This window comes from Stegostoma tigrinum, chromosome 17, assembly GCF_030684315.1.
Source record: "Stegostoma tigrinum isolate sSteTig4 chromosome 17, sSteTig4.hap1, whole genome shotgun sequence".
In the NCBI taxonomy this organism is placed as follows: Eukaryota; Metazoa; Chordata; class Chondrichthyes; order Orectolobiformes; family Stegostomatidae; genus Stegostoma; species Stegostoma tigrinum.
This window is the reverse complement of record NC_081370.1, coordinates 57730085-57752632: the sequence shown is the minus strand read 5'-3', so window position 1 is coordinate 57752632 and position 22548 is coordinate 57730085. Positions and strand designations below refer to the sequence as shown.

The 22548-nt window shown below is 43.7% G+C and overlaps 1 protein-coding gene across 6 annotated transcripts in view; it reads left to right on the top strand.

Annotated features, from left to right (window-relative positions):
- LOC125459556 (protein kinase C-binding protein NELL1-like) overlaps nt 1-22548 on the top strand; it is an 858388-nt gene that overhangs the window by 815058 nt on the left and 20782 nt on the right. For all 6 annotated transcript variants that reach the window (XM_059652179.1, XM_059652176.1, XM_059652181.1 and 3 more), the window contains 2 exons: nt 16588-16781; nt 20265-20441. In XM_059652179.1, coding sequence (XP_059508162.1) covers nt 16588-16781; nt 20265-20441 — 371 coding nt within the window. The remainder of the gene's footprint in view (nt 1-16587; nt 16782-20264; nt 20442-22548) is intronic.

The following is a 22548-nucleotide window of genomic DNA, read 5'->3' as shown; positions in this document are numbered from 1 at the left end:
CACAAACCCACCAACACACTAAAACAGCAGCTAATGAACGTAAAAGACCCTAAACAGACAATATGCAAAACGAACGTCATCTACAAAATACCTTGCAAGAACTGTGACAAACACTACATTGGACAAACAGGCAGAAAGCTTGCCACCAGGATACATGAACATCAACAAGCCACAAAACGACATGACCCACTATCACTTGTATCCTTACATACAGATGAGGAAGGACACCACTTTGTTTGGGACAACACATCCATCCTAGGACAAGCCAAACAGAGACATGCACGAGAATTCCTAGAAGCATGGCATTCCAACCGGAACTCCATCAACAAACACATTGATTTGGAGCCAATCTACCATCCCCTGAGAAAAAGAACAGGAAATGACATCACCAACACAGGAAATGACATCACCAACCCAAGGAAACCTAACCAGATAAATAGAAAGCGGGACATAACACCAGCGCTTCGTCGGAGGCTCACTGATGATGTTACCTAGAATGGTGACGAAACGTCTGAAAACTAACCTTCCAGCTCAGCGAGCAAACTCACATCCAGAACCTCAACCTGAGCTACAAATCTTCTCAAAACTCGCTATGCTCATTTATCTAGTTATGGCACTAAATCTTCACATTGTTTATCTAAGATGATATGACATTTCACCTCAACCCAATCAAATGCTTATTCACCACTTCACGTGTGAAATGCTCAGCAGATGAGGCAGCAGCTATGGAGCAGGAGTTGACAGGTTGAGCCCACTGGAGTTGCGCAAATGAGTGTGTTGTGAATGGGTTAAAATTATCTGCAGCCTATTTTCCTGAACATGTCCAGCATTTTCTGTGTTCAGAAGGTTTCTAGCATCTGTAATAATACATTGCAATAAAAGATGCGGATGCTGGAGAACTAAAACATGTAAAGGTGTTCTGAAGAAGGGTCTGGCTTTGAGATGCTAACTCTGCTTTCTCTTCATTGATGCTGCCAGACCAGTTGAGTTTCTCCAACAATTTCTGTTTCTGTTTATTCCAACATCTATATTTTTATTAATATGTAATTTTTATTCGAGTTCAGTGTATTTTAGCAACTAGTAACATTTTCCACTGGTTGATAATTTGTTTGTTCTTGGTCTCTCAATCACTACCTTATGACATATATTGCATGCCAACAATTCTATCAAGCCCTCTGCTTAACACAAACTATTTGGCCCATCATGGAATGCTGTCAAACTTCCTGATTTAACCATTCAATAACACTGTCAATAGCTGAATATGTTAGACCCTACCATACAAAGCAATATGTCCTCATGGCATTGATATATTCTTAATCTCTTCAACTAACCTGCTCATAAATAATTCTTCTATTGTCCACAAAGCTGTCTATGCCTTGGATTTAGCAATGCTTAAATTTTGCTTCAATCGGTATCCCACAAGTGAGTGAATTATATTTTGTTTTGACAGTTATCAAAGACATCAGATAACAAAGTCATGAAATGGCAAATGTTTATTGGAATCATAGTTAGCAGCACTTAACCATCTAGTTTTGTAGATAGGGTTAATTCGCAAAATAAATAACAACATTGTACAGAAAACAGATGTTATGTCACAGCATTAACTGTTTGTGATAATGAGTATACACTTATGACGTTGATGAGGATTGTGAGATCAATTAAGGACTGATTCCTTAGGCTGACAACATGCCAACAGCAACAGATACCTAGATAGGCAAACAGCTTAAAACCCTTGATTAGTAGTGTTTATGAAAATTGTATACTCTCGTCTTTATGAACTAGCATTGACAAATTGGTTGTGCTCTTTCTCCGGGTTGCATGAGATGACAAGCTGGTGAAACTTTCAGGATGTTCCCTGGTTCCCCTGGATCTCTGGGTAACTTCAACCATTCCTGCTAACAGACAGATTTGAACTCCTTGTCTTTAAACCCAGTTGGTTTGATCTCAGGGAAACTAATATGTAAACTAACACGAGGGCTGTTTTTTTTTTCATTCATTCATGAGATAAGGACATCGCTGGCTATGTCAGCATTTTATTGTTCATCCCTCAGAGTCAATTGCATTATTGTGAGTCTGGAGTCACATGTAGGCCAGACCAGGTAAAATTGGCAGGACAGTAGTGAACCAGATGAGATTTTCCCAAGAATCAGTGATAGATCTATGGCTATCATTAGACTCTAAATCCCAATTTTTAATTGAATTCAAATTCCACCATTTGCCATGGAGGGATTCAAACCAAGATCCTCAGATCATTACCTGGGTCCCTGGATTAACAGTCCAGCGATAATGCCAATAGGCTGTAGCGTCCCTCAGTATCTGGCCTAATATCTGTGCAGTCATAACTGCTGAAGTCTTATCCTTCCTCTGTCAGCAATGCACTTAACAATTTTACAGATACCCTTCTGTTAGTCAAATATCCTGACACTGCTGCAGGAACTACACAAAATAGAGCAGGGATTGAAGGCTGAAAACTTAAGGTTTCCCTGCCAAATATCCTAAAGAAGCATCCTCAGTTCCATCAGAAAATTCTTAATGACTGTGGATTGAAGAGGTTAGTCCTTCAGGTGTCAATCTGCTCAAATGCCTCTGATGGCATCCAAAATCAATGGCCAATCAATGAAGGATTACAGCGAGTCAAGCTATGTCTCATTGACTCTCAAACTTCTCAGGTTGCATACTACTTCCCAATCAAGCAAAACTTATGTAAACATCCTGTAATAAATTGTTTAATCTTAAAAGCTGATATTCTGTCATAGAAATGAAACTTTTTCTTTTGCATACTTTTCCTTTTTAATATTTGTAAGCGTTATTACACACACTGAACAACTTTTCATTCCACCACCAAATTACCTTTTGCAATTTTCACCTATTACTCACCATCATATCAATCGTGTTTTCCAGTTGATTAATCTGCATGCAACCTCAAGCATTCACCTAGATTTCTGGATTACAAGTGCAGTGACATTATCACTGTACCATCATCTTCCATATGATGTATTTTTAATTAATATTTTGTAGTCAATCTGCTCAGAGATGTTATTACATAACACTGGAGCAGGTGGGACTTGATCCTGGGTCTTCTGACCCACATGCAAAGGCACTACCATAGTACCGCATGATCCTCTGTTAGCCCGATGGAGTTTAATGCAGACAAGTGTGAGGTGAGGTACTTTGGTAGGAGTAACTGGAATGCAAAGTACAGGGCTAATGGTAAGATTCTTAGCAGTGTAGATGAGCAGGGAGATCTCAGTGTCCATGTACACAGATCCTTGAAAGTTGCCACCCAGGTTGACAGGGTTGTTAAGAAGGCATACAGTGTTTTAGCTTTTATTAATAGAGGGATCGAGTTCCGGAACCAAGAGGTTGTGCTGCAGCTGTACAAAACTCTGGTGCGGCCGCACTTGGTGTATTGTGTACAGTTCTAGTCACCGCTTTATAAGAAGGATGTGGAAGCTTTGGAAAGGGTGCAGAGGAGATTTACTAGGATGTTGCCTGGTATGGAGAGAAGGTCTTACGAGGAAAGGCTGAGGGACTTGAGGCTGTTTTCATTCGAGAGAAGAAGGTTGAGAGGTGACTTAATTGAAACATATAAAATAATCAGGGGGTTAGATAGGGTGGATAGGGAGAGCCTTTTTCCTAGGATGGTGACGGCGTGCATGAGGGGGCACAGCTTTAAATTGAGGGGTGAAAGATATAGGACAGATGTCAGAGGTAGTTTCTTTACTCAGAGAGTAGTAAGGGAATGGAACGCTTTGCCTGCAACGGTAGTAGATTCGCCAACTTTAGGTACATTTAAGTCGTCATTGGACAAGCATATGGACGTACATGGAACAGTGTAGGTTAGATGGGCTTGAGATTGGTATGACAGGTCGGCACAACATCGCGGGCCGAAGGGCCTGTACTGTGCTGTAATGTTCTATGTTCTAGAATTAGTTGAGGATAGACAGGAGGAGCCTTAAATGGGGTATGAATTGGTTGGGCCAAATAGCATATTCTTTCACTGTTTTTCATCAAGTCACACAGCACAGGAACAGACCCTCCAGTCCAACCAGTCCATGTCGAACATAATCCCAAACTAACCTAGTCCCATCTGTCTGTTCCCGGTCTATATCCCTCCAAACCTTTCCTATTCATGTACATATTCAAATGTCTGTTAATCATAATTTTACCCACATCCACCACTTCCTCAGGAAGTACATTCCACACACAAACCACCCCCTGTGTAAAAACATTGTCCCTCATGGCTTTTTAAAATCTATCCCCTCTCACCTTAAAAAGGTGTCCCCGGTCTTGAAATCCCCATCTTGGGAAAAAGACACCTATCATTAACCCTATCTATACACCTCATGATTTTATATACTTCCTATTAGGTCACCTCCCAACCGCCTATGCTGCAATGATAAAAGTCCCAGCCTATCCAACCTTTCGTTATAACTCAAGCCTTCCATTCCTGGCAACATCCTGGTAAATCTCTTCTGAACCCTGTCTATCCTAATAATATATATTACCATAGCTAATCCAGCTTAGGTATTTCCAGTTAAGCTGCTCAGAGATTTTACACACCTCTGAAGAAGCTAGAGCTTGAAATTGCCCTCCTGGCTCAGAGCTAGAGTCTCTACCACCATGATATGTGATCCTCTGTTGTCTTTTTATCTGTCATGGTTAATTAGTGCTGATCTTTCTTCACCATCTTGATTGGTTATTCGCTTCATCTCAAATTCACACTTAAGGCAATTCTTAAGACAGGTTTTTCTAAGACAGCAGAAAACACCTCTGCATCCTACAGGTTTAAGAGAACACAAGTTGAAATGGAAAAGTTTACAAGTAGTTACCCTAGTGAGCCAAGATGCTTTGTTCAAGTCCCACCTGCTCCACAGATTGTTTTGGCATTTCTTAACAGATTGATCAGAAATAGCTAGGAAAAAAAAGGGTTTCTGTTACGGTGTCACACTGGGAGCTGTTAAAGCAACTTGTTTTGGGTTCTTGTGGCACAGCGGTGGTGTCCCTATCTCTAAACCAGGAGACCTGGGATCAAGTCTCACATGCTCCAGAGATGTGTAATAATATCTCCAAGCAGGTTTAATTTTAAAAAAAGACCTTGAACATTCAAACTCTGAATGTTGCTTGAGTGAAATAATACTTCGCTAATTTGCCTGGAATTGGAGTTGTCAGTCATCACATTGTTCAATTAAGTGATACAGGAGGAAAAATCATTTTTATTTGGCCATCATGCTTGTTTTCTTTAAAGAGAGAGTGAACTCTGAAGCTCTTAGCAACTGTTGCTGTAATTGCCGATGATGTTTTGCACAGACTATATCAACAGAATACAATGTGTATTTAGTCCCAGAGGAATTGAAATGTAAAGCTAAAAATCCCATTATGATGTCGCAATTTGGAGCATGTTTTCCAGAAAGGCCCATGTTTCCTGGGATTGACAATATTCTTTTCTCTTGGAATGACTATCTTATTGTGTATTGCTGTTGAAGTGCTGTCAAATCCAGACACATAATCAAGACAAGAACAAGGAAGACCAAGAGCTTGCATTTCAAGTAGCTCCTCAGTCCAAAAGTACACTGTTCCCTCATGACACATTTAAAACTGTAGCATTGCTTCTTTTTGTTTGTTTATACTGGAGAAATCTCAAAATCCCATTAAAATCTAATCTAAACAACCTGAAAGCTGACAGCTCTGAAATAACAAAGATCTGTTCATGCTGTGAACAAAAGAGGTTTTATTGAAGAATAATGATGGTACCCCATGAGCAGCACAAACATTTGTCCTAAGTGAAGAGACAGCAAGGACGTGCTGACATTATTTTCACCCTAGTCTGTGAGATTTTCACCATAGCATGGCCCAAAATAAAAGTTTGCTTTTTTGTCACTCTGGGATCTGATTCTGTGTTCACTGCTGGGCAGGATACTCTCACACATCAAACTCAAATAATAAGACTTTCTGAAAAAAAATCTTTTGAAAGTATGCAATGCAGAAGTAAATTGTGCATTGAATAGAATATGTTGCTTGTGGTATGCTGCTCAGGGTATCTTTGTAGCAAAGCAGAAATTAAAGTTAAGATGCTTCTCTGCTTGCTTCTCCAAGTTTGCCAGGTTTAGAAAAACAGTCTGGGATCGTTAAACCTACCTTCTGTCACAGTGACTACACGGAGGGACGATTATTTTTCAGGCACTGCTCCATGAAGTTTAGAAAAAAAGATAAAATGTGAAGGCTGACAAACTATCGATCGTTATGTTGTCTGTACATGTGACACCATTGTGTAGCCTCATTCATACTTTTACTGGTTGTTTAGGAAGTCATTCATGAGATCTGTCCATTGCTGGCTGGGCCAGTATTTATTGTCCATCCCTAATTGTCCTGGAGAAGGTGTTGGTTAGCTGCCTTCTTGGATCGCTGCAATCTTGGACGGCTCGGTGCACACACCCACAGTGCCATTAGTTCAAGAACTGATAAAGCTTTTCATTTCTTGGACACTTACAAAGTGAAGCAAAGGCCCGAAACGTAAGCTTTTGTGCTCCTGAGATGCTGCTTGGCCTGCTGTGTTCAAAGAGGAGTCTGTGACCCCTACCCCGACACCCCACTCAACTTCAAGCCACCCCCTGTCGATTATATTCCAAATTGCTGGCACATTTTGTGTATTTGTTGAATAATACACAAGGACATAGGTAAAAGCCGGTTTCAAGTCCACTGAGGTGGACTAGTGAGACTGAACCTTCTCATGTGGTTCAACATCTGTGAAAATCATGACTGAAGAACAATCCTGCAGATACCCTGTGGTGCAAGCACAGAGCCAATCTCAGTCCAAGTGCTGCAAACAAATTGAAAAGGAAATAGACAAAAGAAATAGCTTTTTCTCACATTGAGTGCTGGAATTATCCTGCAACTTAGAAAGCCTATCAGAGATAATGGGAACTGCAGATGCTGGAGAATCCAAGATAACAAGGTGTAGAGCTGAATGAACACAGCAGGCCAAGCAGCATCTCAGGACCACAAACGTTGATGTTTCGGGCCGAAACCCTGCATCAGAAAATGGGGATGGGGAGAGGGTTCCGAAATAAATAGGGAGAGAGGTGGAGGCAGATCAAAGATGGACAGAGGAGAAGATAGGTGGAGAAGAGATAGACAAGTTAAAGGGGTGGGGATGGAGCCTGCAGAGGTGAGTATAGGTGGGGAGGTAGGGAGGGGATAGGTCAGCCCGGGGAGGACGGACAGGTCAAGGGGGCAGGATGAGGTTAGTAGGTAGGAAATGGAGGTGCAGCTTGAGGTGGGAGGAGGGGATAGGTGAAAGGAAGAACAGGTTAGGGAGGCGGGGATGAGCTGGGCTGATTTTGGGATGTGGTAGGGGGAAGGGGAGATTTTGAAGCTTGTGAAATCCACATTGATACCATTGGGCTGCAGGGTTCCCAAACGGAATATGAGTTGCTGTTCTTGCAACCTTCAGGTGGCATCATTGTGGCACTGCAGGAGGCCCAGGATGGACATGGCATCTAAGGAATGCGAGGGGGAGTTCCAACACTTCCGCCTTCTACAATCCGACCCCACCACCCAAGACATTTTTCCATCCCCCCCCCTTGTCTGCCTTCCAGAGAGGCCACTCTCCCCATGACTCCCTTGTCCACTCCACACTCCCCTCCAACCCCACCACACCCGGCACGTTCCACTATAACCGCAGGAAGTGCTAAACTTGCCCCCACACCTCCTCCCTCACCCCGATCCCAGGCCCCATGATGACTTTCCACATCAAGCAGATGTTCACCTGCAAATCTGCCAATGTGGTATATTGTATCCATTGTACCCATTGTGGCTTCATCTACATCGGGGAAACCAAGCGGAGGCTTGGGGACCGCTTTGCAGAACACCTACACTTGGTTCGCACTAAACAACTGCACCTCCCGGTCGCGAACCATTTCAACTCCCCCTCACATTCCTCAGATGACATGTCCATCCTGGGCCTCCTGCAGTGCCACAATGATGCCTCCCGAAGGTTGCAGGAACAGCAACTTATATTCCGCCTGGGAACCCTGCAGCCCAATGGTATCAATGTGGATTTCACAAGCTTCAAAATCTCCCCTTCCCTCACTGCATCCCAAAACCAGCCCAGCTCGTCCCTGCTTCCCTAACCTGTTCTTCCTCTCACCCATCCCTTCCTCCCACCTCAAGCTGCACCTCCATTTCCTACCTACTAACCTTATCCCGGCCCCTTGACCTGTCCGCCCTCCCCGGACTGACCTGTCACCTCCCCACCTACACTCACCTCTGCAGGCTCCATCCCCGCCCCTTTAACTTGCCTCTCTCCTCTCCACCGATCTTCTCCTCAATCTTTCTTTGACCTGCCTCCAATTTATTTCAGAACCTTCTCCCCATCCCCTTTTTCCGATTAAGGGTCTCGGCCTGAAACGTCAGCTTTTGTGGTCCTAAGATGCTGCTTGGCCTGCTGTGTTCATCCAGCTCCACACTTTGTTAGCTTAGAAAGGCTGTTGTTCAACTTTGCTTCCTCTATGGTCACACTTCAGCCAATCAGCATTAACTTGCAAATCAATCAATACCCGCTTCTTCCTTGGAGACGTGATCCTATTGAAACATAAGATCTTAAGAGAACTCAACAAGTGGACGCCAAGAGAATATTTTCACTTGTAGGGAGTTCACGAGCCAGTGGACACATATTAAAATTAGTGCTCTCTCATTAAGATGGATTTGCAAAGAAATGTTTTCCCTCTGTGAGTTCTCAGTTTATGGTTCAGACAAGCTGGTGTGGAGCTGCCCTGTACAGACTTTGATACTTTCCCCAGGAGGTGTGGAATGTTCGTGCCCTTGTTTTGCAGGCAGGGGCCTAGCGGTCCTGCTGGATGGTGTAGAGACAAAATGACCCCGTACCCTCAGGGCTGGCACAGTAAGCCACAACACCAGACCATGCCAGCCTGGCCTGCTGTTGCCACCTGGGTCAGTGTTGTTTGAGGGAATGACCATCACTCTCAGAAGAAAGTCGATAACCAGCTTTGGTGCCACCATCTTGTCTCTGATATCCCACATGCACTCAATTTTGCTACTGTACCCAGATCCCACCAAGGCTCATGCTCTACCATCCTCACTCTTGCTTCTACCAACTTCTCTCATGCAGTGTCACCCACTCCATCACCTATGTCACTGACCCTGCATGCCCTCTGTACTGCCTACTCACTCAAGACATCTCCCAACTTTCACCAGTCATAACACTTGTGCTACCCGCTTTCAGCTCCCTTAACCCAACTCCTGACTCTCATTCCAGGAGGAAAAAAACCCACATAAGGGTAGTAGGGTCTCTGACATTCGGCTCTTCGCCCTCATGGGGAGACGATCCTGACTGTGACAACCCTGAATGGCTGACTGACCATACCCAATTCCCTGGACTGGACAGAGGCTGCCTAGGACTACATGTGTTAGGACCCCTGGACCAAGCCTATCTCCCATGAGTCAACAGAGGTTTCCTGATAACCATGACAAGCTTCCTGACTTTTTAACTGCAATATAACAGCACAACAAGCCTGGTATTTCTGAGGAAGAAAAGTGCAGAGACAAGGCAAGGTCAGGAGCCTATGAGCACCCAGGCAGGCTCAGTGTAAGTGAGTGCTATGACAATGAGCGAAGATCCCAGAGATACAGTCTGGTCCAGTCCATGAGCTGGGTGTATATGTCCCTGCGAGCACAGTGTCCTTGCTGAAACACTACAGTGAGAGTTATCAGGTAAGCCTGAGGTGCAGCATTGTCGTGTAGAAGTGCCCTGTGAATGGGCCTTGTGCCAGGAGGGTTCCTAAAGGTTGGCACATTTGGATGCTAATGTCCATGGATGTGGATGGGATATGTCTTGCCAGTGCCCATGGAATGTGCCCTGAGATATTGGTGTCTGGTATCCGACATTGAGGTCCTTTGGAGCAAGCAGCAATCCGAATTCACCAGGTACTCATTCAGATTTCTATGTTGGGAATTCTTCAGGCCTAGATTGTTTGGCACATTTGATAAGATAGGAAGCTGAATATTAATGAGGCACATTGTGGTGTTAATAAGGCATTTAAGAAACTATAATCCAATTAATTGACAAGTCGCCACTACTCAGTGAGAAACTCACTTTGCTGCCGGGTAAGCACAGCAATGAGGCAGCGAGCTACTCACAATGTTGGGATTCCTGCTACAAATTTCACTATGACTCATGATGTTCAGGCCCCTGTAATGTCTGAAGTCGACATTTCTGAAGAAGAGTCACTGGACTCAAAACAATAAGTCTGCTTTCTCTCCGCAGCTGCTGCCAGACCGCAAAATAGATAAGATTAAAATGAAAGAGCAGAATTAAGTCATTCGGCCCATCATGTCTGCTCTGCCATTTGATCATGGCCGATATGTTTCTCAACTCCATGCTCCTGGCTTGTCCCCATAACCCTTGTTCCTTTACGAATTAGGAACCTATCTGTCTCTGCCTTAATCCCACTCAGTGACTTGGCTTCCACAGCCCTCTGTGGCAATGAGTTCCACAGGCTCGCTGCCCTTTGGCTGAAGAAATTCCTCCTCATCTCAGTTCCTACACTATGAGGCAATATCCTCAGGCCTTAGCCTCTTCTACTGGTGGAAACATCTTCTCCATGTCCACCCTTTCAAGTCCTCTCTGGTTTGCTATAAGTTTCAATAAGATACCCCTCATCCTTCTAAAGTCCATTGAATACAGACCCAGAGTCCTCAACCGCTGAACATATGAGAAACCCATCATCCCTGGGATCATTCTTTTCACACTTTCTGGATCTTGCCCAAGGCCAATACGTCCTTCCTTAATTACGGAGACCAAAGCTTTTTACAATATTCCAAATGCCATCAGACCAGAACCCTATACAACCTCGGCGGTACATCTCTGATCTTGTATTTTAGTCCTCTTGAAATAAATTCTAACATTGCTTTTGCTTTCCTAATGGCCAACTGAACCTACATGAAGAGATAATGGGAACTGCAGATGCTGGAGAATTCCAAGATAATAAAATATGAAGGGTCTAGGCCCGAAACGTCAGCTCTCTGATGAAGGGTCTAGGCCCGAAACGTCAGCTTTTGTGCTCCTGCGATGCTGCTTGGCCTGCTGTGTTCATCCAGCCTCATATTTTATTATCTTGAACCTACATGAAGATAGTTGATGCCTCTATTGTTCCGAGAAAAGTGCATGAAATGAAATCTCCCCACGTTGAATTCCATCTGCCACTTCATTGCCCGCTCGCCTAGCCTGTCCAAGCCCTTCTACAACCTCCTTACTTCCTCAAAAAGCTTGGCAACAATACCCTTGCTTCCTTCAGCCAGACTATTAATGTGGAACATGAATAATTGTGGTCCCAACACTGACCCCTCCAGAACACTGCTAATGACTGGCTGCCATCTTGAAAAAGACCCCTTTTATCACCACTCTGTGCCTTCTGCCAGTCAGCTAATCCTCTATCCATGCCAATACCTTGCACCAAACATCAAAGACTCATCTTATTTCGCAGCCTCCTATGTGGCACCTTGTCAAAGGCCAGCTGGAAATCCAATTTATCATGTCAACTGGCTCCCTTTTGTCAAATTTGTTCTTTACCTCCTTAAACAATTCTAACAGACTTGTCAGGCATAACTGTCCCTTATGGAAGTCATGCTGACTCAGCTCTATTTTACTGTGCTCTTCCAAGTACTCCGTAAGCTCATTCTTAACAATGGACTTTAAACTATTATCACTGATTGAGTCTGGCTAACTGGCCTATAATTTCCTGTCTTCTGCCTCTCTCCCTTCTTAAAAGGGAGCGCCATATTCACCATTTTCCAGTCCTCTGGGACTGTCCCTGACTCCAGTGAATCCTGAATGATCACCACTTTTGCTTCTACAATTTCCTCAGTTATCTCCTTCCGAAGTCTGGGGTGCAGTCCATTTGGTCCTAGTGATTTATGAACCTTCAGACCTTTCAGCTTCCCTAGCATCTTTTCCTTAGTGACGGCCACTACACTCACCTCTTCTCCTGAAACTCTTGAAGTTCTGCCATTCTATTGGTTGTGTTCCACCATGAAGACTGACATGAAACACCTTTTCAGTTCCTCTGCCATTTCTTTGTTCACCGGCCTCAGTTTCCAACAGTCCAATTTCCTCTGTTGCCTCTTTGTTACTTTTTAGATATCAACCTGCTGGATTTCTCCAGCAATCCCTGTTTTTGCTTCAGATCTCCAGCATCCACATTTATTTGTTTTATTTTGACCTATAAGGTCTGGATGAGTCATATCTCAGGCTGCTATGGGAGACCAGGGAGGAAATTATAGGGGCTCTGACCTAAAAGTTCAGCTCCTCTCTGCACAGGGACGTGCAGGAGGACTGGTGGGCAGCTAAAGTGGTTCTACTTTTCAAGAAGAATCATGAAGATAGAATGGGAAATTGAAGACCAGTGAGTCTCACATCAGTGTTAGATAAATTGTTGGGGAAAATTCTGAAGGAGAGAATTCATTTCCACAAGAAAGGCAAGTTTTATTCAAGGATGTGATAATGGCAACTGCAGATGCTGGAGAATCCAAGATAATAAAATGTGAGGCTGGATGAACACAGCAGGCCAAGCAGCATCTCAGGAGCACAAAAGCTCTCTGATGAAGGGTCTAGGCCCGAAACGTCAGCTTTTGTGCTCCTGAGATGCTGCTGGACCTGCTGTGTTCATCCAGCCTCACATTTTATTATCTTTTATTCAAGGATTGTCAGTATGGTTTTATCAGGGGGAGGTCAGGCCAACAAATTTGATATTTGCCTGGGTAAACATAGGTAGTGCAGCTGATATGGTTTACGAGTGTTTCAGCAATGCCTTTGACAAGGTGTCGCATGGGAGATTGATTAAACAAAAAGGTAATCCCAAGGCAATGTGGCAAGGTGGATCCAAAATTGTATTAATGAAGGAGATACTGATGTGACGGGAGCTCGGTGTGGTACAGAGATCAATGCTGGGTCACTTATTGTTTATAATATATGTGTAAACGATATCGATGAAAATATGGGGGTGATAATCAGTAAGTTTGTGAATGGCATGAAGATTGACTGGGTGGCTGACAGTGTGGAGGAAGGTGTTAGATTACAGGAAGATATAGATGATTGGTCAGATGGACAGCTTAGTGGCAGTTGGAATTTAACACTGACAAATGTGAGGTAATGCACTTTGGGAGAAGGAACAAAATGAGGGAATAGACAGTGAATGGCAGGATGCTAAGTTAGCTAAAGGGAACAGAAAATGTTGGAGTGGTTATCCTCAGATCCATGAAGGCAGCAGGTCAGGTTAATGGAGTAGTTAAGAAGGCACGTGGCACACTTTCCTTTATCAGTCATAGCATGGATTATTAGATCAGGAAGGTTATGTTGGAGCAGTAAAGGACTTTAGTTAGGTTACAGCTGGAGTTTTGTGTACAGTTCTGGTCATTACATTTTAGGAATGGTGTAATGCACTGATGGTTTTGTAGAGGAGACTCATCAGAATGTTGCTTGAGCATTTCAGTTATGGAGAGAGGCTGGACAGACTCAGAATGTTTGCTTTCGAACAGAAGGGGTTCGGCGAGCCTGATTAGAGGTGTATAAAGTTATGAAGGCCATCCAACAGAATGGATAAAACATAACTGTTCCCAGTAATTGAAGGGTCACTAACATGAGGGCACAATTTTAAGGTGAAAGGCAGATGGTTTAGAGAGGAACAGTTCTCTAGCGCAGAGGGTGGTAGGGGTCTGAATGCACTTCCTGGGAAGGTTGTTGAGGTCGGTAACCTCACTCCCTTTAAACTACTTGGATGAATATTTGAAATGTCATAACATCCAAGGCTATAGGCCAAGTGTGGGAAAGTGGAACCTTTGTAGATTGAGAGTAGTTTTTGTTGGTAGAGACTTGATGCACCAAAGGACCTCTTCTGTTCTATGACTCGATGATTCTGTCCATGGTGTGAATTTAAAATGGAACCGCTTTCCCCAATCACCTATTGCAGTTTTTACAGTGAAAGCTTAGATGTTTCCTTTGTTGGTAAGCATGACACTTCATTAGCATGCTTACAACGAGCTCCAGTGCAACGACAGGGACACAGTTTAAGATTACCACTAGCTACACATGTTTCACTACGGTCAGGAATTCTGTCAGCAAGAGAAAGGTAAGGGCCATTGTTGAGAAAGGTAAGCCCCTTTTCCAACACTCCCATGCGGGTCTGGAGGAACCGGAAAGCTCCTTCATGTAAGGCTGTGATGTCCCTCCATCAAATCACGTTCCGCTTCTGTGTCTCTTTCTGCCCTGCCATCATTGATGACCTCCCTCTCCCAACCTCTCTTGTGATAGCTCCCTTTCTTCTAACTATTCCTTGCCACCTCGGGGATCTGGAACCCATGAACACGGCTGGCTTCTCCTCAACTCCTCCTCCACAGAACCCTGAAGATTGATCACTTCTAGTTTTTAAAGGTCTCCATTGATTCTGATTTTGATTTTATTATCATGGGCACACAAGTACAGAAGTACAGGAGTACTGAGAAAAGTGTAGAATGTTGTCACAGTAGGTGCCACTTTCAGTACAAGTATCTAGATACAGAATCTTGAGAATAAGGTAGAAAGAAAGAATAAAGTTAAGAGTTAAACATTGCAGGATTAAAGAATAGAGTAAGGTTAAATGTTACACATAACAGACCTTCTTACATTTAAGTAGAAAACAACGAAATAGAGATGAAATTTCAAACATTACAGTCTTTCTTAAGTGCTTAGCCACAGTGGGACCACACTTTAAGGAGATGACTCCTGCTACATATGTTCCCGGCTGTAGCCAGCTAACCTGTCATTCTGGGACTGTGTGCAGGGAATAGAAGTAGGAACGGATCAAGAGGTGTTGCCATTAATTGTAGCAAGTTCACTAGTGCCACGACCTGATTGGGTGTCTCCTCACTCACCTGCACGCTCCCTGCCTCCCAGTGCTTTGGGGCAATGTTATGGCCAGAATCCGAGATGTCTCTGCCCATAGATGGTGCCTGACCTGTTGAGAGCTTCTGGCTGCATTCTCTGTTTATATTTCAGTTTTTCAGCAGAATTCTGCTTTGCGTTTGTGCATCATGAGAGGTGAGACTGACATATCAAAACCGGTTTAACAAGATTGCTGTGTCTTTGTTAGAAGCATGGAAATAACAGTCAATAATCCAATGCAAAGTCTTTCTTTCAATCATTGAACGTGGGTGTCACTAGCTGAGTCAGCATTTATTGCCTATCCTCGTCATTAGAATGGCCCTGCCAACTTCTACTGCTATAACTTTGTGTTTCTCTCACTGAAACCCAACAGATATGATGTTTGCTTAGCTTAGTTGACTGGTTTAAATTACAGAATGAAACCAACAGTGCGGGCTCAATTCCTCTGCCTGGTTGGGGTTACTTTAAAGTCCCCTCCTTCTCAACCTCTTTCCCTCATCTGAGGCGTAGTGACCCTCAGGTTGCATTCTCTAATATGATAGCAGACTGAGGCAACTATATGATTCCACCACAAAAAAAATCTTTTGCTGGAACATTGCCATAGCTCCCTCAGAAGGGTAATTGAGACTTATCTGGAGTCATGAAGTGAGTGAAAGTGGTGTTCAGAAGGGTGCTAAAAATGATGGAAATTTTCATTTATTAAATGTGTCAATTCCTCCATGTGATTTCAATGGGCGGTTGAGTTTAAAAGCATATGTGGGTCAATAAGAAACAGCATATTGGCAATTTTATTGAAATGTGCTCTGTGTTAATTTCAGCACAGTGTACTTAATAAGCGCCAGTTAAGCATCTGTCACATCTTAACCCCTAATCCTAAACGTTCTATGGAGTTGAACAGTGACTCTGCTGCACACCATCTACTCTCACTGTCTTCACTCTAATTTGCTCATTTCCAAATGATTAAGAATGGCTACTTTCTGAATGCAATCTCCTGTATTGTTCCCATTTTCTTTCACTCCTGCCTGTTCCAATGATGAGAGGAATATGTTCAGCCAAAAGCAATCAAAATCCTCAGCTGCATCATGGCTATTGATTATTCAAAGTCTTCAGCCTCATGGCTATTGATTTTTCAAAGTCTTCAGCCTCATGGATATTGATTATTCAGACACACATGATCCTAAATGCGCTCCAACTTGCTGGTTTCACTTTCTTCCGTGACAATTATAAGACTGTCCAATTGGGTGAATCTATATTTGGATTATATCACAACCACTGACATATAAGGAAATGTCACTTATCTGAGGGCTGAAGAATTAAATCACGTCTATGAAAAGTTGTGCTACATATAATCAGTCCAGTGCTTGACAAAACGCTAATTAATTGATTCAGTTTGCAATTGATTAGAATTTGCCCTTGACTTATCGATTGGAGTGACGTAGGTAGTAAAGCTAGAGGACAAACTGATGGTGTAACTTTGGATTTGCCATGCACAGGCACTGATTTATACAATGGAGAATGCACGCAGGACTTGATCTGAGGAAAGATGAATGCTATCTAGGGCCATCTTGAGATATGTTGTCAAAGTCAGTTTCATCATGTTATCTCCGCAACAGCAGAAGCCAGCCTGAAATCCTATCTTTGGCCCTTCACAGATATCGACGAATGTGCCTCAGGGGTACACAGTTGTTGGAATGACTCAGTCTGTGTTAATCTTGACGGGGGGTTTGACTGTCGATGTCCTTTCGGTGAGCACTGCACTGGAGACTGTCCCCATGATGAAGGTTTGAAGCGTAATGGACAGGTCTGGACCTTGAGAGATGACCGGTGTTCCATCTGCTCATGCCAGGTGAGTATGCATAACCTCATGAAAAGCTCACTTGAGGTGCGGCTCACCGTAACTTATGCACAAGCTCCCAGCCATCATAGATTGTGTCACAATGATGAAATGAATAAGAAACATTTCATATTAGCTCTACTTATTGTTAAAAAATCAACTCTCCTCATTTTTAAACCTTCAATTTTTAAGGCAGAGGCAGATAAATTCTCCCATTACAAAGGCAATGGAAGATTATTGGGAAAATGTGGAAGGTAGTTTTGAGGTTAAAATCAGATCAGCCATGACCTTATTGAATCATTGCCCAAGGCTCTTCCGCATAGTGAAAATCTTGTTTCCTATTTTAAACAGGCACAATTCACCTCCACTCTAACTGCCTGAAGGGAGCCAAAATTTTAGAAGCAACGTATATGCTCAGCATATCTGAAATTTAGAAGGAAATATTAAAGGAAACAATGGTGATATATAGAAGAGAATATTAGGAGTGTAATAAAGGATGATCACTCAACAGAAATGGAAGCATAGAAATTGTGGCATGTATTCCCCTGTTTTTGCAGCGCTATATCAAGGCTTCAAGTTTGACTTATATTCTGTCACTGATGGTCTTTTATTGGCACAACAAGAGTGCAACAGGGCTTAGAGAAAACAGTCAACTGCCAAAAGATTTCAAACATCTTCCAGATTCCAGCTCAGGTTTATCCCGATTCCGAGAAAGAAAAGAGCCTCTGTCCCAAGGCCCAAAATGTTGTACCTGGTTTGCTAACTGCCCATCCCTTAATGTATTCCCAGCCACTATCAGAAACAACAGCGCCTACTGCTGACACTGCCATCACCACCACAACACTAGGCAATGCCCCCCCACTCTTCGTCAAAGAGTGTCATCCAATCTTTTATGTCGATTTCAAAGGCAGATGCTTAGTTTAGCATCTTATCAGTCAGAGAGTGGTGGGCTTGTGGAATTCATTGCCACAGAGTGCAGTGGAGGCCGGGATGTTGGATGCCTTCAAGGCAGAGATCGATAAATTCTTGATCTCACAAGGAATCAAGGGCAGCGGGGAGAGTGCAGGGAAGTGGAGTTGAAATGCCCATCAGCCATGATTTAAATGCGGAGTGGACTTGATGAGCTGAATGGCCTTACTTCCACTCTTATGTCTAGTGGTCTTATGGTCTTATCTAGAAGACAACAATGCCTGTACTCTTTATCTGACCTCCAGGGCCCATGGCAGCATCACTGAGATTTGTCTCTGAGCAGAGGTAAGTGCAGTAACACAAGGGCACGATTCACATTCACAAGCATACAAAAGGATGCCAATGTGAATAATACATCAGAAATGCATTTGAGTCACCAGTTTAAATTGGGATAGGAACCGGGCGATGATGGCTTGCCGATAACGTCACTGGCTAATGCTCTGGCGACATTGGTTTGAACACAATCGTGACAGCCAGTTGTATTTAAATTCAATGAATAAATCTGAGATATAGGGCAAGTCTCAGTGATACACAAGAACATATGAACTAGGAGCAGGACTAGACCTTTCAGCCCTTTGATTTAATACAATCATTTAATACAAATGGCTGAGCTCAGCTCCACTTTCCTGCCTGCTCCCCATAACGCTTTAACCTGTTACTCATTAAACATTTCACTTCCTTAAATATCCCAGTATACACTGCGCTCTACAATTGTGAATTCCACAGATTCTTGATCCTTTGAGAGAAGTCATTTCTTCTCATTTCTGTTTTAAGTCTGCTACGTCTTCTTGTAAAACTTTGACCTCTCATTCTAGATTGCCCACATGGGGAAACATCCTTTGTCAATCCTGGTTATCACCTTACATACTTTAATTAGATCTCCTCTCATTCTTCTAAACTCCAGACAATGGAGGCTTAAACTCCTTAATCTCACTTTATAAAACAGACCCCTCAGCTCTGGAATCAATCTAGTGAACTGCCTCTAAACTTCCTCCAATATAAACCCAATTCCTCCTCTAGTAAAAGGCCCAAAATGACATGCAATACTCCAGGGCCAATCTCACTAACATCCCATGCAGTTGCAGCAACACTTCCTGACTTTAATACTCCATTTCTTGAGCAATAAATGCCAATATTTGCAGATGCTGGAGAATCTGAGATACCAAGGTGTAGAACCGGATGAACATGCAGGCCAAGCAGCATCAGAGGAGCAAGAAAGATTGGATTGAGGATTTGCTGTCTGACAGAAGGCAGAGAGTTGGGATAAAAGGCTCTTTTTCGGAATGGCAACCGGTGACGAGTAGTGTACTGCAGTGTTCAGTGTTGGGGCCGCAGCTGTTCACCTTGTATATTAATGATCTGGATGAAGGGACTGAGGGCATTCTGGCGAAGTTTGCCAATGATACGAAGATAGGTTGACAGGCAGGTAGTACTAAGGAGGTGGGGAGGCTGCAGAAAGCAGAAAGATTTAGACAGTTTAGGAGAGTGGTCCAGGAAATGGCTGATGAAATTCAATGTGAGCAAATGCGAGGTTTTGCACTTTGGAAACAGGAATACAGGCATGGACTATTTTCTAAATGGTGAGAAAATTCATAAAGCAGAAGTACAAAGGGATCTGGGAGTGTTGGTCCAGGCTTCTCTAAAGGTTAACTTGCAGTTAGAGTCCGTGATTAAGAAAGCAAATGTAATGTTGTCGTTTATCTCAAGAGGGTTGGAATATAAAAGCAGCGATGTGCTTCTGAGACTTTATAAAGCTCTAGTTAGGGCCCATTTAGAATACTGTGTCCACTTTTGGGCCCCACGCCTCAGGAAGGACATACTAGCCTTGGAGTGTGTCCAGCAGAGATTCACACAGATGATCCCTGGAATGGTAGGTTTAACATATGCTGAACGGCTAAGGATCCTGGGATTGTACTCATTAGAGTTTAGAAGGTTGAGTGGAGATCTAATAGAAACTTACAAGATAATGTATGGCTTAGAAGGGGTGGACGCTAGGAAGTTGTTTCCGTTAGGCGGGGAGACTAGGACCCATGGGCACAGCCTTAAAATTAGAGGGGGTAAATTTAAAACGGAAATGAGACGACATTTCTTCAGCCAGAGAGTGGTGGGCCTGTAGAATTCATTGCCACAGAGTGCAGTGGAGGCCGGGACGTTAGATGCCTTCAAGGCAGAGATCGACAAATTCTTGATCTCAAAAGGAATCAAGGGCTACAGGGAGAGTGCAGGGAAGTGGAGTTGAAATGCCCATCAGCCATGATTTAAATGGCAGAGTGGACTTGATGGGCCGAATGGCCTTACTTCCACTCCTATGTCTTATGGTCTTATGGTCTAAAGCTGACGATCGGGTCTAGGTCCTTCTTCAGAAAAATGATAAGCCATTGGCTTATCTATGTGCCTGATTTATTAAGTGTTCCTTGCTCATTTATTCAAGAACAGAATGTCAGTTATAATTTGTTTCTTCCAATTGTCTGAAATCTAATGTTACATCTTCAGGGTGACAGCTGTTTTCTCCTTCTCTGGTGACAGGATGGGAATATTTTCTGTCGAAGGTCTGTTTGTGACTGTCGCACACCAAACGTTGACCTCTTCTGCTGTTCAGAATGTGACACTAGAGTGACCAGTCAATGCCTGCATCAGAATGGACACCTCGTCTATCGCAGTGGAGATGTCTGGATTTATAACTGCCAGCAATGCCGATGTTTGGTATGTGCCTGAACTTTGAATTCCAGGCCATTCGGCCCAACAAGCCCACACCGATGAACATACTACCCTGACTCATTCCCTTACCCTTTCACTGTAACATTACATTCCCCACAGCTAATGCACCTAACCTGAACATCTGTGAACACTTGCCAATTTGCCTAACTTGCACACCTTTAGACTGTGAAAGGAAACCAGAGCACCCAGCAGAAACCCATGCAGACACAGTCAGAACATGCAAACTCCACGCAGTCAGTTGCCTCGGGGTGGAACTGAACCTGGGTCCCTGGTGCTGTGAGGCAGCAGTGCTCACCACTGAGCCGCCATGTTACCCTGGGAGCCATTTCTGTGTGACCATAAAGGAAGAAAGACTTGCATTTATATGGTGCCTTTTGAGATGGAAGGGACATACCAAACGATATTCCAGCTTGTGAATTATTGTAGAAATTCAGTCACTGAGTTGATATGTAAGAGATGCATAAAACTCCCACAACCTACAGGATGAAAATGACCAGCATTATTAGGGGTTAGTCAGCTCAGTTAGCTGCACAGATGGCTTGTAACACAGGATAATGCCAACAGCTTGGGTTCAATTTCTACACTGGCTGAGGTTACCTTGAAGGACCTATTTCTCAACTGCTTCCCCCTGCCTGAGGGACAGGAACCTCAGTTTAATCCACGACTAATTGTCTGTTTGCAATGAGAGAACAACTCTATGGTCTTCCAAGACTATGATGATTTTACTTGTGTTGACCAAATTATTTATTTTAGTGACATTGTTTGACCAATAATTGGACTGGGCACTGAGGAAAGTATAAACAGTCTACTTCAAAACAGGATAGGGGGTGGGGTGCTTGACAGGCTTCTGAAAATTATCCAAAAGACTGCACTCTTGAGAGTATCAGCAGTTGACCTTGATAATAGGCTTGAGTAGGCAAAATGATAAAAGCTACTTAAAAAAGAAATGAATGCACATAAAGATGCTGCACTGATAGCAGAATAATTGTTTATTGCTCATCTCTAATTGACCATGCGATGGTAGCAAGCCACCTTCATGAATATAAGCAAATGGCTTGTCAGGCCATTTCACATCATGTAGAGTCATAGAGTCATTTCACATGGAAACAGGCCCTTCTGTCCAACTCGTCCACACCAACCGTAATCCCAAATTAAACTGGTCCTACCTGCCTGTGCATAGCCCATATCCCTCCAAACATTTCCTATTCATGAAATTATCTGAATTTAAACATTGTAACTGTAAACATTCATCGCTTTCACTGGAGGTTCATTCCACACACAAACCACTTCCTGTGTAAACAAGTATCAGTGATAATGGGAACTGCAGATGCTGGAGAATGCAAGACAACAAAGTGTGGAGCTGGATGAACACAGCAGGCCAAGCAGCATCTCAGGAGCACAAAAGCTGACATTTCGGGCCTAGGCCCTTCATCAGGAGGGGGATGGGGAGAGGGTTCTGGAATAAATAGGGAGAGGGGGGAGGCGGACCGAAGATGGAGAGAAAAGGAGATACGCGGAGAGGAGAGTATAGGTGGGGAGGTAGGGAGGGGATCGGTCAGTCCAGGGAAGACGGACAGGTCAAGGAGGTGGGATGAGGTTAGTAGGTAGGAAATGGAGGTGCGGCTTGGGGTGGGAGGAAGGGATGGGTGAGAGGAAGAACAGGTTAGGGAGGCAGAGACAGGTTGGACTGGTTTTGGGATGCAGTGGGTGGGGGGGAAGAGCTGGGCTGGTTGTATAATGCAGTGGGGGGGAGGGGACACACTGGGGTGTTTGTGGGATGCGGTGGGGGAAGGGGAGATTTTGAAGCTGGTGAAGTCCACATTGATACCATTGGGCTGCAGGGCTCCCAAGCGGAACATGAGTTTCTGTTCCTGCAACCTTCGGGTGACATCCTTGTGGCACTGCAGGAGGCCCATGATGGACATGTCATCCAAAGAATGGGAGGGGGAGTGGAAATAGTTTGCGACTGGGAGGTGCAGTTGTTTATTGCGAACTGAGCGGAGGTGTTCTGCAAAGCGGTCCCCAAGCCTCCGCTTGGTTTCCCCAATGTAGAGGAAGCCACACCGGGTACAATGGATACAGTATACCACAT